The sequence below is a fragment of the Callorhinus ursinus genome, unplaced genomic scaffold (genome assembly GCF_003265705.2).
Source record: "Callorhinus ursinus isolate GAN/ISIS: 27379988/994484 unplaced genomic scaffold, GSC_fseal_2.0 scaffold3, whole genome shotgun sequence".
Lineage (NCBI taxonomy): Eukaryota > Metazoa > Chordata > Mammalia > Carnivora > Otariidae > Callorhinus > Callorhinus ursinus.
The window spans coordinates 75,969,143-75,985,548 of NW_027397065.1; the positions used below are offsets into that span (position 1 = coordinate 75,969,143).

At 36.1% G+C, this 16,406-nt stretch overlaps 1 protein-coding gene across 3 annotated transcripts in view; it reads left to right on the top strand.

The window, feature by feature from the left end:
* Positions 1-16,406, top strand: part of CDH12 (cadherin 12) — a 370,554-nt gene that overhangs the window by 317,262 nt on the left and 36,886 nt on the right. For all 3 annotated transcript variants that reach the window (XM_025866676.2, XM_025866677.2, XM_073891067.1), the window contains one exon: positions 8,370-8,623. In XM_025866676.2, the coding sequence (XP_025722461.1) occupies positions 8,370-8,623 (254 nt within the window). The remainder of the gene's footprint in view (positions 1-8,369; positions 8,624-16,406) is intronic.

Sequence of the window (16,406 nt, forward strand, 5' to 3'; positions counted from 1 at the left end):
GGTAAATACCCAGTAGTACAATTGCTGGATATTATGCTAGCTCTATTTTCAACTTTTTGAAGAACCTCCATACTGTTTTCCAGAGTGGTAGCACCAGCTTTAACATCAGCTTGGATTCAGTTTATGAGCCCTATGATGGAATGTTATTTCACTGTGTCACTTTGAATTAAGAATAGCATTATGAAACTTTATAAATCTTCTCAAGGCACAAGCTATTGGTTAAAAAAGAACAAACCCACAAAAAACTACTCTTACTCTACAGTTACGTCATATTGCATTGAGCAAAATTTAAATAGAAAGTGCCCTATATGTTCTTAAGTGCTAAAGCATTAAAAACGCTAACAACATCAGAATAATAACTTTTTAAATTTTCCATCCCATCTAAAAATTAGGAGATGGGCTACATTTAAAATGAGAGTATAAGGGGGCGCCTGGGTGGCTCAGTCAGTTAAGCCTCTGACTCTTCATTTTAGCTCAGGTCATGATCTCAGGGTCGTGAGATGGAGCCTGGAGATGGGCTCTGAGGTGGTCATGGAAACTGTTCAAGATTTTCTCTCTCTTTCTCTCTCTGCCCCTTCCCCAATGCTCTTGTTCTTTCTCTCCCTCCCAAATATGTAAATAAATAAAATGAGAGCATAAGACATCTTAAATCCAGCAATTTTATTTGTTTGTTTGTTTGTTTAATAATTAATTAATTTATTTATTTATAGAGGGAGAAAGAGAGAGAGCATGAGAGAGCAAAGGGAGGGGGAAGAGGGAGAAAGAATCTTAGGCAGGCTCCACACCCAGTGTAGAGCCTGTTGTGGGGCTTGATCTCACAATTCTGAGATCATGACCTGAGCCAAAATCAAGAGTCGGGCACTTAACTGAGAGCCTCCCAGGCACCCTTCAGCAATTTTAGTCTTAATTGAAAAGGTAATTGAAATATACTTTACTCAGTTGTTTCTTTTCTATTGGATAACTGAGAATAAATATGTATTTATTATATACTTACATACTTATTGGATATAGATGTAAAATTACATGAGTTAAAAACATTCAAGGACTGAAAATAGAAATATATTCATAGAAGCACTGTATTTTTCTTGTCCCTATTAAAAAAATTAAAGCAATTAAAATAGAGGGGTGAATATTTAAGTTATGCAAAACGACAATTTTATTATCTTGCATAATTTCTCAAACAGTTCTCTACCATTTCTACGAAAATATCTATTGTTAACTAGTTAATAAAGATAGTGTAAGTTTAAAGTAAAGAACGATGAAGTGATTTCTTTATTTTTAATTAAATAAAACTTTTTGATTTAAAGAATTCTTACTATTTGATGGGACTTGGAAATATTATTTCATCCCAAATAAACATAACAGTCATCACACTGAATCCAAAGTAGAATTCTATTTTTCCTTAAAAAGAAAGAAAGAAAGAAAGAAAGAAAGAAAGAAAGAAAGAAAGAAAGAAAGAAAGAAAATGCTTTATTCTTCACCAGGATTCTCCAGTAAACAGGCTAAGCTCTCATCGGGTCCCATGGAACCGTTCATATATTACTTATGCCCTGTTAGTAAAACTCCTTTTCTTTTTGCAGTTAAATGGCCAGGAAAGAAATTCACAACAAATGATTTGGTAGGAGAGCACCATCGTGTGGTAAATTTTTTAATAACTCTAAGGGAAAAAAATGAAAAAAAATTCAATAACTTATTTATTGTAACTATATACCTTAATTTATTAAGTTTAAAACTCTCCTATTTTTAGCCAGTCTGCATGCATGCATAAGCTTAAAGAAAAATAAATGATGTTCTTTATCTTTCTGTAAATATTATGTCCCAGTTTTTGTAAGTATTTGTCATCAGCTCTTTAAAACATCTTACCTAACTTCTCCAATCAGTCTCATAAACTCTAAACTAACTCCCGACCTGAAATTACCAAAGTAGACTGTTTTGCTTCCTTGCAGGCTTTTAACACTGTGGTTCTATAGTCTGTTCAAACTCAGAATGACCAAAGTCAAATTCCTTCTCGTTTCCCAACAAAAGTGCTCCTGTTCATACCTGCTCCTTCCTTCATACAGCTCCACCTCCTCTCCAGTTTCTTAACCCCTAGACCTAGGCTTTTTCTTATGCTGCTTCTGTTGCCATCAGCCTCCTCTTGTCAAATGGGACATGAAGCCTGGCCACTGATTTCTCCTGAACGTGGGTTAAAATTTCCCTCTTCCTCCTCCTACTGGGTTGACTTGCACACTCTTGGTTATTCCTCCTACCACTGCCATGGCTGTTCTTGGAGGATGACACCTTGTCTTCATTTAACTTAGCCTTCCCTCTGTTCATCTCACTCTCACGCTTAAATCCTTTTTTTGTTTCCATCATTCATAAGCTACGGCGCGAACAGGGTATTTTCGATTATCATCTCCTGCACACACACGCGTTACATTCCACCTGTATCAGATTCACTGCAGTTTCTACCAAATATGCTATTCTTCCTCTTGCATAGAAGGCACTGCCCCACATGAGTATCTTAATTGATTCCTTCCTTTTTAAAAATTTTCTCCCATACCTCACACCAAAGACTTCCATGGGTCCCTCAGGCAAAGTTGCTCACTTCTTCCTTCCTTCCCAAATGTCAGCATTTCTGTCAAAACAGCTATGATACGGCATTCATAGTTTAAACACATCTGATTATTTCTACTATATTTTAGCTGCCTAAAGGCACTTTATCATATCTATATTTGTGTTGTCAAGAGAAAGGAAATGCTTGAAATATACAGGGTGGTTACATTTTTTGTTGACTAAAGGACACATGTCTCATGTTGGTTTACCAGTTTAATTTATGATGCATTATTTTTTAGTTCTCAATACTAGGTAAAGTTAAACATATTTTATAAATTATATACAAATAAGAAATAAACTCAGAGAAGAAAGAGAACTTTTTCAAAATCACACAGCTTGCAGTAAATTATAGTACCTGTTGGAAAAGCATATTAACTGTTGTAACTATTATTACAACAATATATGTTAGAAGTAAAACATGAGATTGGTTATTCAAGGAAGCTCAAGAGATAATTGGCCTCCCTATATAATCATGACATATACTGTGTGTGCTTATAAAACGTATTTTATTTAAGTTACTGTAATCTTTTTTCATTTTTAAGGAAAACCTTACTCCAAATCCTCAACTAGAAGCACTAGAATTTCTTTCAATATTCTTTTTTGTTTTGTCTTACTGAATTATCGCTGAATTAGTTACTGAATTTGTTCCAAAAGGCATTGTCACTAAAATAGGGGCATAGAACTGATAATGCCCATGATTCTTAAGTTAATTCATTAAAACTATCAAAATTTTGGAGTGCTACAAAAACCCAGAGTGTAACTTATGCACGGAAAAATCAAAGGCATTTCTAATAAATAGTTCTGTGACAAATTTATTTAGAGGTAACTTTAATGAAATGTATGTTTCTTCACTTTAATGATTTTATTTAAAAAATACTTTCCTGTCTGGTCATTCCATTGTTTTTAATTTTTTTTAATTATAAAACTGAGATGCTGTTGAAATTTGTCAAAAACTAAAATTCTGGTTTTAAAAGGGCTCACATTGATTTTTTTTTCCCTTTGTTGTTCTGGCATTCTCACCTAATAATGTAACAACTTTTATCCCTCAAATAGTTATTTCACTAATTTTTAGTAAGTTGCTGAGCTGAATTCCTTCCTCAACGGTGATAGGATACACACAAACTTCCCCATCTACTCCCAACACACAGAACACACATGTCTCCCAAGTTTTACATTTTTCCATAGCATTTGTTGCCACCCAACATGCTACATATTTTGCTTAATTCTCTTACTGTTGTCCATCAAGTCCTAGAAGTCAGCAAACTCCTTGCAGGTGGTGAATTTTTTCTGCTTGTTTCAGTTTCAGCAACGATAATGATGTCTGGAACATGGCAGGGTGTTCAAGAAATATTTATTGAAAGGCGGAATAAAATGTCTCTGGAATTTTGCCTTTGCTCACCTTCCATCAGGCTCATTTCCCCTGACTTCCCCACGCCTTGTTCTTCTCATTTGTGTTCCTAGCGTTACATCCTCACAAATGCACTTCCTATTTGCTCTATGTTTAGTTATGTTCCCTCTGTCCTTTATCTCGTTTTCCTCATAAATCTTAACACTCTCTGAAAATTATGTACTTATTTTTTGTTGTGGCTCTTCGTGTCTATAAGGCTCATGATAAAGTGGACTTAATTTAACTTGTTAACCACCATATTCTCAACTCCAGACATTCGATTCAATCAATGTGGATTTGAGTTGATTTGAATAAATCAAAAAAGTAGGTGCAGATATCATCTATGGATGATTTGCTATGTAATCTGAGTAGTGGTAGAGTTTTAGAGTAATTTCTTATGGAATGGAAAGTGCTAGTAACAAATAAATTGATTACCATGTTGATCATCAAACTAAGTTTTGGGAAACTTAATTTTCCTTTAAGATGATGCTTGATCTGAAAGTCTTGTCTTTGTAGTGCACCCTGGCATAAGGAGCTTATTGTACAAGATCTTATCCCTCTTGTCTTTTCATCATGGTTCTGCCTGCTATAAATCTGTTTTCTGCTTGTCTTGAAAAGCATCTAACTTGTTGTGGATAAAGGTACAGCCATCACTCATTTGCACTGATTGAAAATTTTCCCTTCCATTGACTAGTAAGAACTATTATATTGTTGAGAAAGTAGTCTTATCACTAAAGGATACATTCCGTTGAGTGATGACTGTCCTCTGTTGGCAAAATAATATAGACACATGTTAATCATAAAAATTGAAGCAATATAGTGGAGTAAAAAGTAAAGAGCGATGAAAACACAGCTCTCGAGGGTCAGAGAATGACATAAAGGGTCCTCCACTGAAATCTCGGGGTCTTTAGGGCTGACATCAAGACGTATGTTGGGGTGCGATCTGATTTGAAGCTTAGAGATGGTTTCCAAGCTTACTGGTTGTTGGCAGAGTTCATTTCTTCGTGGCTTTATGACAGAGGTCTGCATTTCTTGCTAGTTACTGGCCATGTTTCAGTCTCAGCTCCTGTAGGTGCCCCTTAGGCACTTGCCAGGTGGCTCCTACCCTCCCAAGTTTACTTCTCAAAGCCAGGGGGAATTTATGTGTACTGCCTTTCTTTTAACAGTTCACATGATTAGGTCCTGCCCCTCAACTAAAATCTCCCTTTTAGTTAACTCAATATCACGGGATGAAGACCCTTCGTTACAGTTGCATCATTTATTTTTCCATAAAACTTGAATTCCTGGGGTGGTATCCAATGCAATTCATGGGTGGCTCACACAGTCAAGGGAAGGGAATTATACAAGAGTGCAGGTCACGGGATAGAAATCTTGGAGACCTCTTGGAATTCTACCAAAGCTGCTGTTTTTCAAATTCCTCAAAATATATATACATCTACACTTCCACTTAGCATTATCTAGACGTATGTTGAGGCCTGAAAGATCCTAGGGAGCTATTGTTTTTCATTTTATGCCAAAATTGCTTATTCCTCTTTCAGATGAAAAACACCATTTAGCAATTAATATTTTATGTACTTTTCCATGACGGGGACCTGAGCAAAGTAAGAGCTGAGAAAGTGTCTAAAAATAAAGATGCAAAATCGTGACCTTTGCCCAATTCCTCCTTTATTCTCTGAAGGACAATTAAGTATATTGTATTCTGCTTCCCAGAGTTATATCTCTTACTATACAGCTCCCTACAATGTCGACTATTCCCTGCAAATTCTACTCTTACTAATTTTCCTTTCTTGAAACACCCTTAGGAGCAGGGAGTTACTCAATTAAATTCTTTTTAATCAATCATTTTCTTACTTCTCTAGAAAGATTCATAAAATCAGATGGGCCCCAAGCAATGCTATAAAGGTTTCTATTTATTGTGGAAGAAGTAAATTAGCTCAAATTCATAATAATGGAATTCTGCCATAGACTATGATTAATTTCCTAAGAATAAAAAATAATCCTGTTTGTTCTATTCCTATTTCAAATATTAGAATTTTTGTTGGTTATAAAGTTAGATGAATTTTCCTTCTTCAGCACCACCATCCCCAACCCCCAAACACAGAGGGTAGTCAGCCAGATGGTCTGGATAAAGTCAACTAGAGAGAGGTCAGTATTGATTCTCTTTGCTGTTTCTGAGCTATTCAGTTTTATAAAATGGCATTGCCTAGGGGTCAGGGTCATGAAGAAGTAAGGCCATCTATGATATTATTACGGCATTTCTCTTAGAATTTTCTCCAGTTCTTTGATCACTGCACAGTACAAGTTTTTAGTCTCAAAATAATCCGTATGTACAAAAAGTTTCATTTAACTCCCTGACCACCAAATATTTGCTGGCTATGCAAGGTCAGAAGTTCTTAAAAGGCATAGACTATGTCTGATATCCTGATATCAGGACCAAAAAAAAGTGTGGAAAAGTTTCCAGAATTCTCCTTCCATTTCTGGGCTTGAAATGGACTTTGAAGTGGGAGTCGAGTCCATTAGGTGGGTGTGGCATGTTATAATCGAGTAGGTAAATAAAATGTAGATCTTGTCTAGAAAGAATTCTCTGAATTGTGCAAATAATCAGAAGCATTTTAATGTCTAGGAGAAACTAGAAAGGGAAGAGGGAAGCAATATTCTAAGAAGTTAACTCTAGGTCCACCAAAAGGAGTATGTATAAGGCAGGGCAGCTCAATTAGCTTTCTAGGCAGAAGGATCCAAGGTGTTAAAATCAAAAGTCTTACTTTAGAAGATAGGGGTCACCAAAAAAAAGAAAAAAGGAAGAAGAAGAAGAAGATAGGGGCCACTATGATGGAAAATTATCTTATTTAACATTCATAGAGCATTTAGAGTTTACAAAAATTCTTGATGTTATATTTCTATTCATATAACCAATAGCTGTAATATCAAGCATGGCATGTTTACATATCATTCTTTACTGTTACTGGCTTAAAGATAAATCAAAATTCCTAACAGGAAAGAGAAGGGAATGGAAGAAAATCAATATTGTATTGATTTAATAGGTAAATAGGCATGAGGCAAGTAACTAAAAATATGGAAAGTAAAATAAAGCATTGAGTGCAAAGCAGATAAAAGCATGAAAAAAATCGGGTGAATTAGATCAAATAAGGGAATAATTACAGGGAAAATAAATATGGATTCCCCTGAATGAAAATTATGGTGAACAAAACTTAAATGCCACATCTAGGAGGTGTAACTGCTCTAATAACCTCCGTGGGAGTGTTTGAGGATTTCACAGTGATTTTTTAATTTTCTTTTTTCATCTTCAGAGAAAATGCATAAAATGACAATCTTGTCCTTATGAGAGAGATATACCTCCTTTATTTCCCCCAGGTGTGCTGAAGCAAAAAACAGATGTGTGGACACAGCAATTAGCAAGTCACTGGAGTCATACGGGAGGGATTTAACTTAGAAAACAGAAACTTTTAAGGGTCCCTGAAAATCTCTGTTAATGTTAATTTCATGTTGTCTTAGTTTCTCATAGGTGATTAGAAGTTAGAGCCATTGACCTTAAAGTTTGTATAAAACACGTGGCAACACCATAAATCCAGAATATAATATTTTCAGTTACTGGGAACATAAAACTAATATTCAGCATAAAATTGAAAAGAAGTAGTAGTAAAGTTAAAATAGAGAACCAGTGACTTCATGGAAGAATGACTTCCAAATACTCTGTCTCACAATTTTCTTTAATTTGATCACATATGTTCAAAGCAAAATATCGGTACAATATCCTGACGATGCATTACAGTGCCTAATTATATATATAATCCTGAGAACACCAGAGACCAAAATGCTTTGTAAAATTACAGCTATGTATGGTTTAAATCCTGACATAGTCCCTTTTTAATGAAAAGACCTAAATATTCAATAAAGTTTAATAAAAGATGATATTGTCAAGATAAGAAGAGTGGTCCAAGAAAAAAATTTATTTTGTTATAGCAAATTTTTAACTGGAATATACGTTGTCTTAACGATCCAATTTCAATTTTATTGTGTTTTAATTACAGCTACCTCCACTAGATGTCAGTATTGTATAATATTAGAAAATGCTTCCCTTAAAATTTCTCTGGCAGTTTTAACTGATCTTATAAAATGAATAAGCCCTTCTTAAGCATGTATGTGTACATAAATGCCATTTTAATATATGTAACTGATTATCTCTACAAGTTACCTAAAATATTATACAAGTGAGTCATTCTGAAAATGTTTCCTTACCCACTAATTAAAAATTTTGAAACCAACACAAAATTGGTATTAACTTGCAAATGCTCTGAAACCATGTTCACCATCTTTGCCACTTTCTCTATGAATGTACCTCTTCATTTTTGATGTGTCCTCATTACAGCCATTAGATTTTGAAACAAAGAAGGCATATACTTTTAAAGTAGAAGCCTCCAACGTTCACCTTGACCACAGATTTCACTCCGTCGGCCCTTTTAAAGACACGGCCACAGTGAAGATCAGCGTGCTGGATGTGGAGGAACCCCCGGTTTTTAGTAAGCCACTCTACACCATGGAGGTTTATGAAGACACTCCAATTGGGACCATCATCGGTGCTGTCACTGCACAAGACCTCGACGTAGGCAGTAGTTCTGTTAGGTAAGAAAAGGAAATATTTTTATTTTCTGTGTGTCAGAAAAAGGAAAAAAAAAAATGCTCTGCCCAAACCTGGATGAATGATTTTGTTTGGTGATAGGAGACTTGGAAATGCAATGCCTTTGCATGGTGAGTATTAGGTGAAAAAGCCATAGAGTTTGAACAAAAACATCTGCTATCAATCCCTGCAACAGGGTTTGACGGTGGTGTGATGTTGGACCTGGCACTGAAGCTAACCAGGCTCAATTTTTTTATTTATAAGAGGCATTTTGTAATACAGTCTCAGAGTTTGATTTCCCATGGTTAATGATAGTAAGATACTTTCATAGTGCCTTAAAAAAGAGTGGACATGTACTACATTTTTCAATTACTCTAAAATTTCTCTTACTAAAAGTTAGTGTTCTTCTTTTGGTAAGAGAAATTTTAGAGTCCACATTTTCAATGTGCAGTTCATTTTTTCACTCACAATTATGTCTGTTGATGAAAAGAGTTAGAGCCAGTCCTGGGGTAGGATGAATTAAGGAATTGCTCAAAGCGCAGGCTTTACAAAGAGCTCCTAAGGATAGAAGGATATAAGGCTACTGGGTAGTGAGTCAACAAAGCCATCGATAGAGTAAAAAATAATCTCTTTCTCTCCTCCTACCCCAAACCCATACATTCCATTTGCACTACTTTCTGAAACACAGTGGGATTTCCCGTTCTCTCGCTTATACATTGATCCTGCAACATATTTTTTTAAAGATTTTATTAATTTATTTGAGAGAGAGAGGTGAGGAGGGAGTGGTGGGGGGAAGAACATAGAGAGAGGACAAGTAGACTCCATGCTGAGTGTGGAGCCTGATGTGGGGCTCGATCTCATGACCCTGAGATTACCAACTGAGCCAAAATCAAGAGTCAGAAGCTTAACCAACTGAGCCACCCAAGTGCCCCGGATCCTGCAATGTATTTTGAGACTTAACTATTGATTCAACTATGTTTCTTCTGTACATTTAAATTCCTTCTAGCTGTCCATATCCCACATGTATACAAGTACTGGGAAACCAAAGAGAGAGAGAGAGAGAGAGAGAGAGAGGGGAGACAGAGAGAAATACATGATTTGTTCTGAATCCTCCACCACTAAGGGGTTGAACCTTCATATAGAAAATCAGAACAAAGATAAGTAGGCTTTAAATACAAAAATACTATTGACATAGGGAAAAATATATAGACACATAACTAGTAAGATTTTATGCCATGGGGCAATAACAAAAATGCATAAATCATTCAGTGGTGACCTCAACACATTCATTCATAGCATATAGGAAAAATATCTCAGGAAAGGGCTTGAGGGCAGGCAGGCTCTGCTCTTTGCATTCACCTGAATCTATGTCCCAAACTGATCTGAGTATTCCCCTTCTTGAAACATGTCAGTGGTTAAGAGAGAACTCTAAAAAAGCACACTTGTCTTGGGAAAGAGAAGAAAAAAAGGCAATTACTGAGTGCTCCTACATGTCAGGTCGAATGCTGGCTAATTTACTCATTGGATTCAAGTTGTTGTTCTACATGTCCATATTACAACATGTTTCACTCTCAGTTGAACTCCAGAAACCCATATTTATTGCCAGTGTTTGTAGGGGCATTCTCAAGAATCAGCTCCATTAGTAGTTGTTATATATTAACCTGTTATCATTCATCAATCCTATACTTGAGACCCTGAGTATGATGTTGATAATTGTGAAAGTGGGAAATGCCTGGTGAGTAGATTTACAGGTAATTTCAAGAATATGAACAGTTATGGAAGAAATATGGAAGGCTGTAAAGAAAGTAATAAAAAGGTAAATAAATACGGGTTGAAACTATGGTTCAATAATGAGAATTTTAGAACACAGTGAACATGCTATGTTGTTTAATTTATTGTATGTTCTATCTTTGAAGATAGATAAAAGCATGTTAGAGTCAAAATATTAATGAAATATTGTTTTAAGGCAATATGTAAAAAAACAAAAAAATCAGAGAGTTTATTAGTAAAACTACCACCTGGTAAAGGTAAGGTGAGCGTTACAGACTTCCAAAGGTAAGAGCATGTTTAGAGTTAAGACCCTGGTGTGAGGAATAAAGGAAGGCTACATTCTTGAGATACTCTTGAATTACAGGACTGATTTTTTTTTGTGGGGGGAGACACAAGCTAGTGTCTGACAAGAGCTACTTTATGTGGGATAAAGTAAAATGCCTAGTCTTACTTATAATGGGTAGCAGCCTGACTCACTAAAGCTGGAAACACAGATGGATCTAATTGATCCCCGGGAGGGGTTATCAAACAACAGAGCTGCTTTTGAATCAACATGAAAGCTGTCTTACTTCCACGTCCTTGGAGTAAACAATAAGCTTGAAACATTTCAGTTGAGGAAATATTTGGTATGAATCATCTTTCTTTTGGTCTGAAAAGATGTTGGCTCACTTAAGAATGATAGTAAAAATATATTGTGAAAAATAAGCATCAAAATGTGAAATTGCTTGACATGTTTAGATATGCTCTGTTTGTTTTGTTTTCCTTTGCTTAACTGTCTTTTCACAGGGTTTCTGTGCGAGGTATTAATTTAAGGCTATATTATTCCATGCCAGTGGGTATTTTATTAATATCATTATTGTATTATCACCGAGCACAGCAAAGAACCAGAGTGCAGTGGCATTAAGCAGGGATTGAAGCAACTTTGGAAGAAAGGTTAGGAGTAATGAGTCCAAATGCAGTTGACCTTTGAACAATGTGGGGGTTTCAGGGCGCTGACCCTCTGCATAGTTGAGAATCTGCATATAACTTGACTCCCCCAAACCTTAACTACCAGGAGCCTACTGTTGACCAGAAGCCTAATGGATAACATAAACAGCAGATGAACACGTATTTTGTATGATATGTGGATTATGTACTGTATTCTTACAATAAGTAAGCCAGAGAAATAAAAATGTTATTAAGAAAATCAGAAGGAAGATAAAATACATTTACAATACTGTACTGTATAGAAGAAGACCCTTGTATTAGTGGACCATGCAGTTCCAACCCATGTTGTTCAAGGGTCAAGTGTATACCACGTCTAGTCCCCATCCCAAGCTTAATTTCTAGTTATTGTTTCCTTTACTCTTCTAACCTTTGCCATTGGATACACGGATTTCTTGCTTCTAATCTTCTAATGCTCTATATCCTTTGGCTCTTATTATATAAGTCATGGGAATGATTTCTTGTGCATCAAATGAGTGGAATGAGTGTGCCCACTACCAGTGAGTTGGGGGATTTTCACCACTGTAGTCTCTTAAGTTTAGAAATGAAATTTAAAATATGTGGGGTACCTGAGTTGGTTAAGCATCTGACTCTTTTTATTTTATTTTATTTATTTATTTGTCAGAGAGAGAGCACAAGCTGGGTGAGCTGCAGGCAGAAGGAGAAGCAGGATCCTTCTGAGCAAGGAGCCCAATGCAGGACTCCATCCCAGTACTCTGGGATCATTACCCAAGCGGAAGGCAGATGCTTAACCAACTGAGCCACCCAGGCGTCCCAAGTGGCTGATTCTTGCTTTTGGCTCAGGTCATGATTTCAGGGTCGTGAAATAAAGCCCCAGAGCAGGCTCCATACTCAGTTCGGAGTCTGCTTCCCCCCGTTTCCCTCTGCCTCTCCCCCTGCTCTCTCTCTTTCAAAAATAAGTCAATAAAATATTTTTTTAAATGATTTTATTTATTTATTTGACAGAGAGAGACACAGCAAAAGAGGGAACACAAGCAGGGGGAGTGAGAGAGGGAGAAGCAGGCTTCCCGCAGTGCAGGGAGCCTGATGCGGGGCTCGATCACAGGACCCTGGGATCATGACCTGAGCCGAAGGCAGACGCTTAACGACTGAGCCACTCAGGTGCCCCAAGTCAATAAAATCTTAAAAAAAAAAGAATTTAAACTATGTGAGCACTATCCAGTTACATTGAGAATTAATATTTGTTTTGAGTATGAGTGATTCATGTTATAGAGAGATTTCAGTGGATAATTTTGCTCATGTGTGTCATGTTTCTTTTTTTCCAAAGATGTAAAAATCTTCATTATCCTGGGAATTTTAAAAGAAAACTCCATCGAATTTATTTTGTGTATAAAATGAGAAAGTGAACAATTCAATTCTAAAATCAATCTCTTTAAGAAGTATTGGATGATAAGAGACTGATGACACAAAGTTAAATCTATTTTGTGCATATAAACTACCACATATAAGTTCAAAATTACAGAATTTAATAGAACAACTGAATAGTTCCTTTTTCATGTTACTTTCTTGTGTGTAATGATATTTCTAACCAAAACCTACCACTAAAATTGATTAATAAATAGAAAATCATTATGAGTTATCATAAGTAGATTGTGATATTTAAAATAACTAATGGCTCGTTGTTAAAAGAGAAGTGTTTATCTATGTCCCACTTACACTTAAATCCCATATCTGGTCTGTTCACCACACTTTTGGAAAATTTTCTATAATCAATTGGAATTGATTTTTTTTCATCACGGATTAAGGAACTATCAATGTAGCTGATTTTCATTTGCCAGCCCTTTCCAATACATCAAAATCTTATTATCTGGGCAGAAATTTGAGCTCAAGTATAAAACACCCTTAGGGAGTGAGAGGAAAGAGGGGCCTGGCTTATCAAGTGTCATCCTATAGCAACATATATAATTTATTTTAAATGTTAATAGGAAAAATTCATAATTCAAAAAATTGCCCACTCTCAGACATGAACATAGTCAACCTCTACTTCAGTGTCTAAATTCCACACTCCCTTTTTCGTTGTCCCTAAATTTCTTTGAAATATTCCAATACCAGGTTTTATCTAGTTTTTCTTCCCATACCTACCTCATTTGGACACAATATCTCTTTTTTCACTTAACATTTTTCATCTCTTTCACTTATTTAGCAGATTTTTGTGAGGATTAAATGAGGTATTGGTATAAAATATTTTATTTTAATGTCTTTAATATTTTTAGAGCAGTTTAAGTTTACAACAAAACTGAGAGAAGGTACAGAGATTTCCCCTGGACCCCTCACCACCACACATGCATAGCCTCCCCCATTACCAACATCCTCCATCAGAATGGTACATTTGTTCCAACTGAACCTACATCATAATCACTCAAAGTCCATAGTTTGCCTTAGGATTCACTCTTGGTTCTGTACATTCTGGGGGTTTGAACAAACATATAATGACCTGTACCCATAATGATACCATCACATAGAGTGTTTTCACCACACTAAAAATCCTCTGTGCTCTGCCTAGTCATCTTTCTCCCACCCCCACCCCTGCCAAGCCCTGGAAGCCATTGATCTATTTATTGCCTCTATAGTTTGACTTCTCCAGAATGTCATATAGTTGGAGTCATGCAGTATGTAAACTTTTCAGATTAACATCTTTCTCTTAGTAACATACATAAATAACATAAACATACATAAATAACATACATATCTTTTCATGGCATACTATGTCCCTTCCTTTTTTTATTTTTATTTTTTTAAAGACTTTATTTATTCATTTGAGAGAGAGCGAGAGTGAGAGCTAGAGAGAGAGAGAGAGAGAACATGAGTAGGGGGAGGGAGAAACAGACTCCCTGCCAAGCAGGGAGCCCAACAGGGGACTCAATCCTAGGACCCTGAGATCATCACCTGAGCTGAAGTCAGACACTTAAATAATTGAGCCACCCACATGCCCATAGGTCACTTCTTTTTAGTGCTAAATACTATTCTGTTGTCTGGATGTACCAAAGTTTATTTGTCCACTCACCTAACTAAAGAACATCTTAATTACTTTCAAGTCTTGGCAATTACTGATAATGTAGTATAAAGATCTAGGTACAGGTTTTTATGTGGAAATAAATTCTCAGCTCCTTTGTATCATTACCAAGAAGTGCATTTGCTGGATCATATGGTAAGAGTATGCCTAGATTTGTAAAAAGCTACTAAACTATCTTCCAAAGTGGTTGTACCATTTGGCATTTTCATTATCAATGAAATGCTCCATATCCTCACCAGCATTTGGTGTTCAGTATTCCAAATTTTGGACGTTCTAAAGGTGTGTAGTAGTACTTCATAGTTGTTTTAATTTGCTGACTGAACAGCTTAGTAGAACATCTTTTCATGTGCTCATTTGACATCTGTATATCTTCTTTGGTAAGATTTGTTCAGGTCTTTGACCAATTTTTAAATTGTTTGTTTTCATATTGTTGAGTCTTATGAATGCTATTGTTTTCCAGTGCAATCAGAGTAAGCAGGGATTTCTAGTAAAAGTGTTGTCTTTCTTTAATATTGTCAACTACAGAATAGATCCCATTGTAAGCAGGAGATTCTGATGGATGAGTAACTTAAGAAGATCATATCTAAAGCTTACATATACTCAATTATCTCATTGGGAGTAGATTCTGTTGAGTTTCTGGCTAATGACTACCCAGAGAGATCAAGGAGAGATTGTAGATATGCAAATGAAGTCATTGATAAACATATACAATTCAGATATAGCATTAAGTGATATTCGGCTCAGAACCAGCACTAAGAAATTTGGAAATGCGATTCACCGAAACTCAACTTTTCTCTTTCCCTTTGTTCACACAATTCTATTCCCTCCATAAAATAGTTCCTCACCTTATACTTCATTACCTTCATCCTAGACTTCTGCCATCTTAGGTGGCAAAACCTTATGTGTACTTATTGTCCATTCTAACTCACTTTTTCCTCCCAGTATTGTGTTTTTCTTATCTTTTATATTCACTAAAAACATCAACCATATTGAACTCTATCATGATGCTTACCATTTTTTGCTTATTGAATAAATATGTATTCACTTTTTTTAAAAGATTTTATTTATTTATTTGACAGAGAGAGAGACAGTGAGAGAGGGAACACAAGCAGGGGGAGTGCGAAAGGGAGAAGCAGGCTTCCCGTTGAGCAGGGAGCCTGATGCGGGGCTCGATCCCAGGACCCTGAGATCATGACCCAAGCTGAAGGCAGTCGCTCAACCAACTGAGCCAACCAGGCGCCCCTGTATTCACTTTTTAACTACCATCTCCAAAATGCAGGAAATGAAAAGATACTTGAGAGTTGGTGATATTTCCTTGTTCTCTTATGTACTACATGCAAAATTTAATTTGATTTTAAGATTCTCTCGGTAAATTTATCTTAATACATAGTGAATGTAGAATGTGTATGTATGTGTATGTGTGCATTTGTATTTTTCCAAATTGACTATAAGCAGATCTGATATATAAATATAATTGGTCTTGGGCACCTCAGTGGCTCAGTCAGTTAAGCAAACTGCTCTTGATTTAGGCTCAGGTCATGATCTCATGGTCCTGAGGTCCAAGCCCCACGTTGGACTCTGCGCTCAATGGGGAGTCTGCTCCAGCAAGCTCTCTCCCTCTTCCTCTGCCCCTCCCTCTGCTCTCTCACTCTCTCTGAAATGAATAAATAATATAATAGGACTTTTTGTTTTTTAAAAGTTTGAAGACCTGGGTGTTTAGGGCTTAATCTCTGCTGTCTTACACAATACATTTAAGGTATACTTTCTTTCTTTCTTTCTTTCTTTCTTTCTTTCTTTCTTTCTTTCTTTCTTTCTTTCTTCCTTCCTTCCTTCCTTCCTTCCTTCCTTCCTTCCTTCCTTCCTTCTTTTCTTTCTTTCTTTCTTTCTTTCTTTCTTTCTTTCTTTCTTTCTTTCTTTCTTTCTTTCTTTCTTTCTTCCTTCCTTCCTTCCTTCCTTCCTTCCTTCCTTCCTTCCTTCCTTCCTTCCTTTCTTTTTCTTTC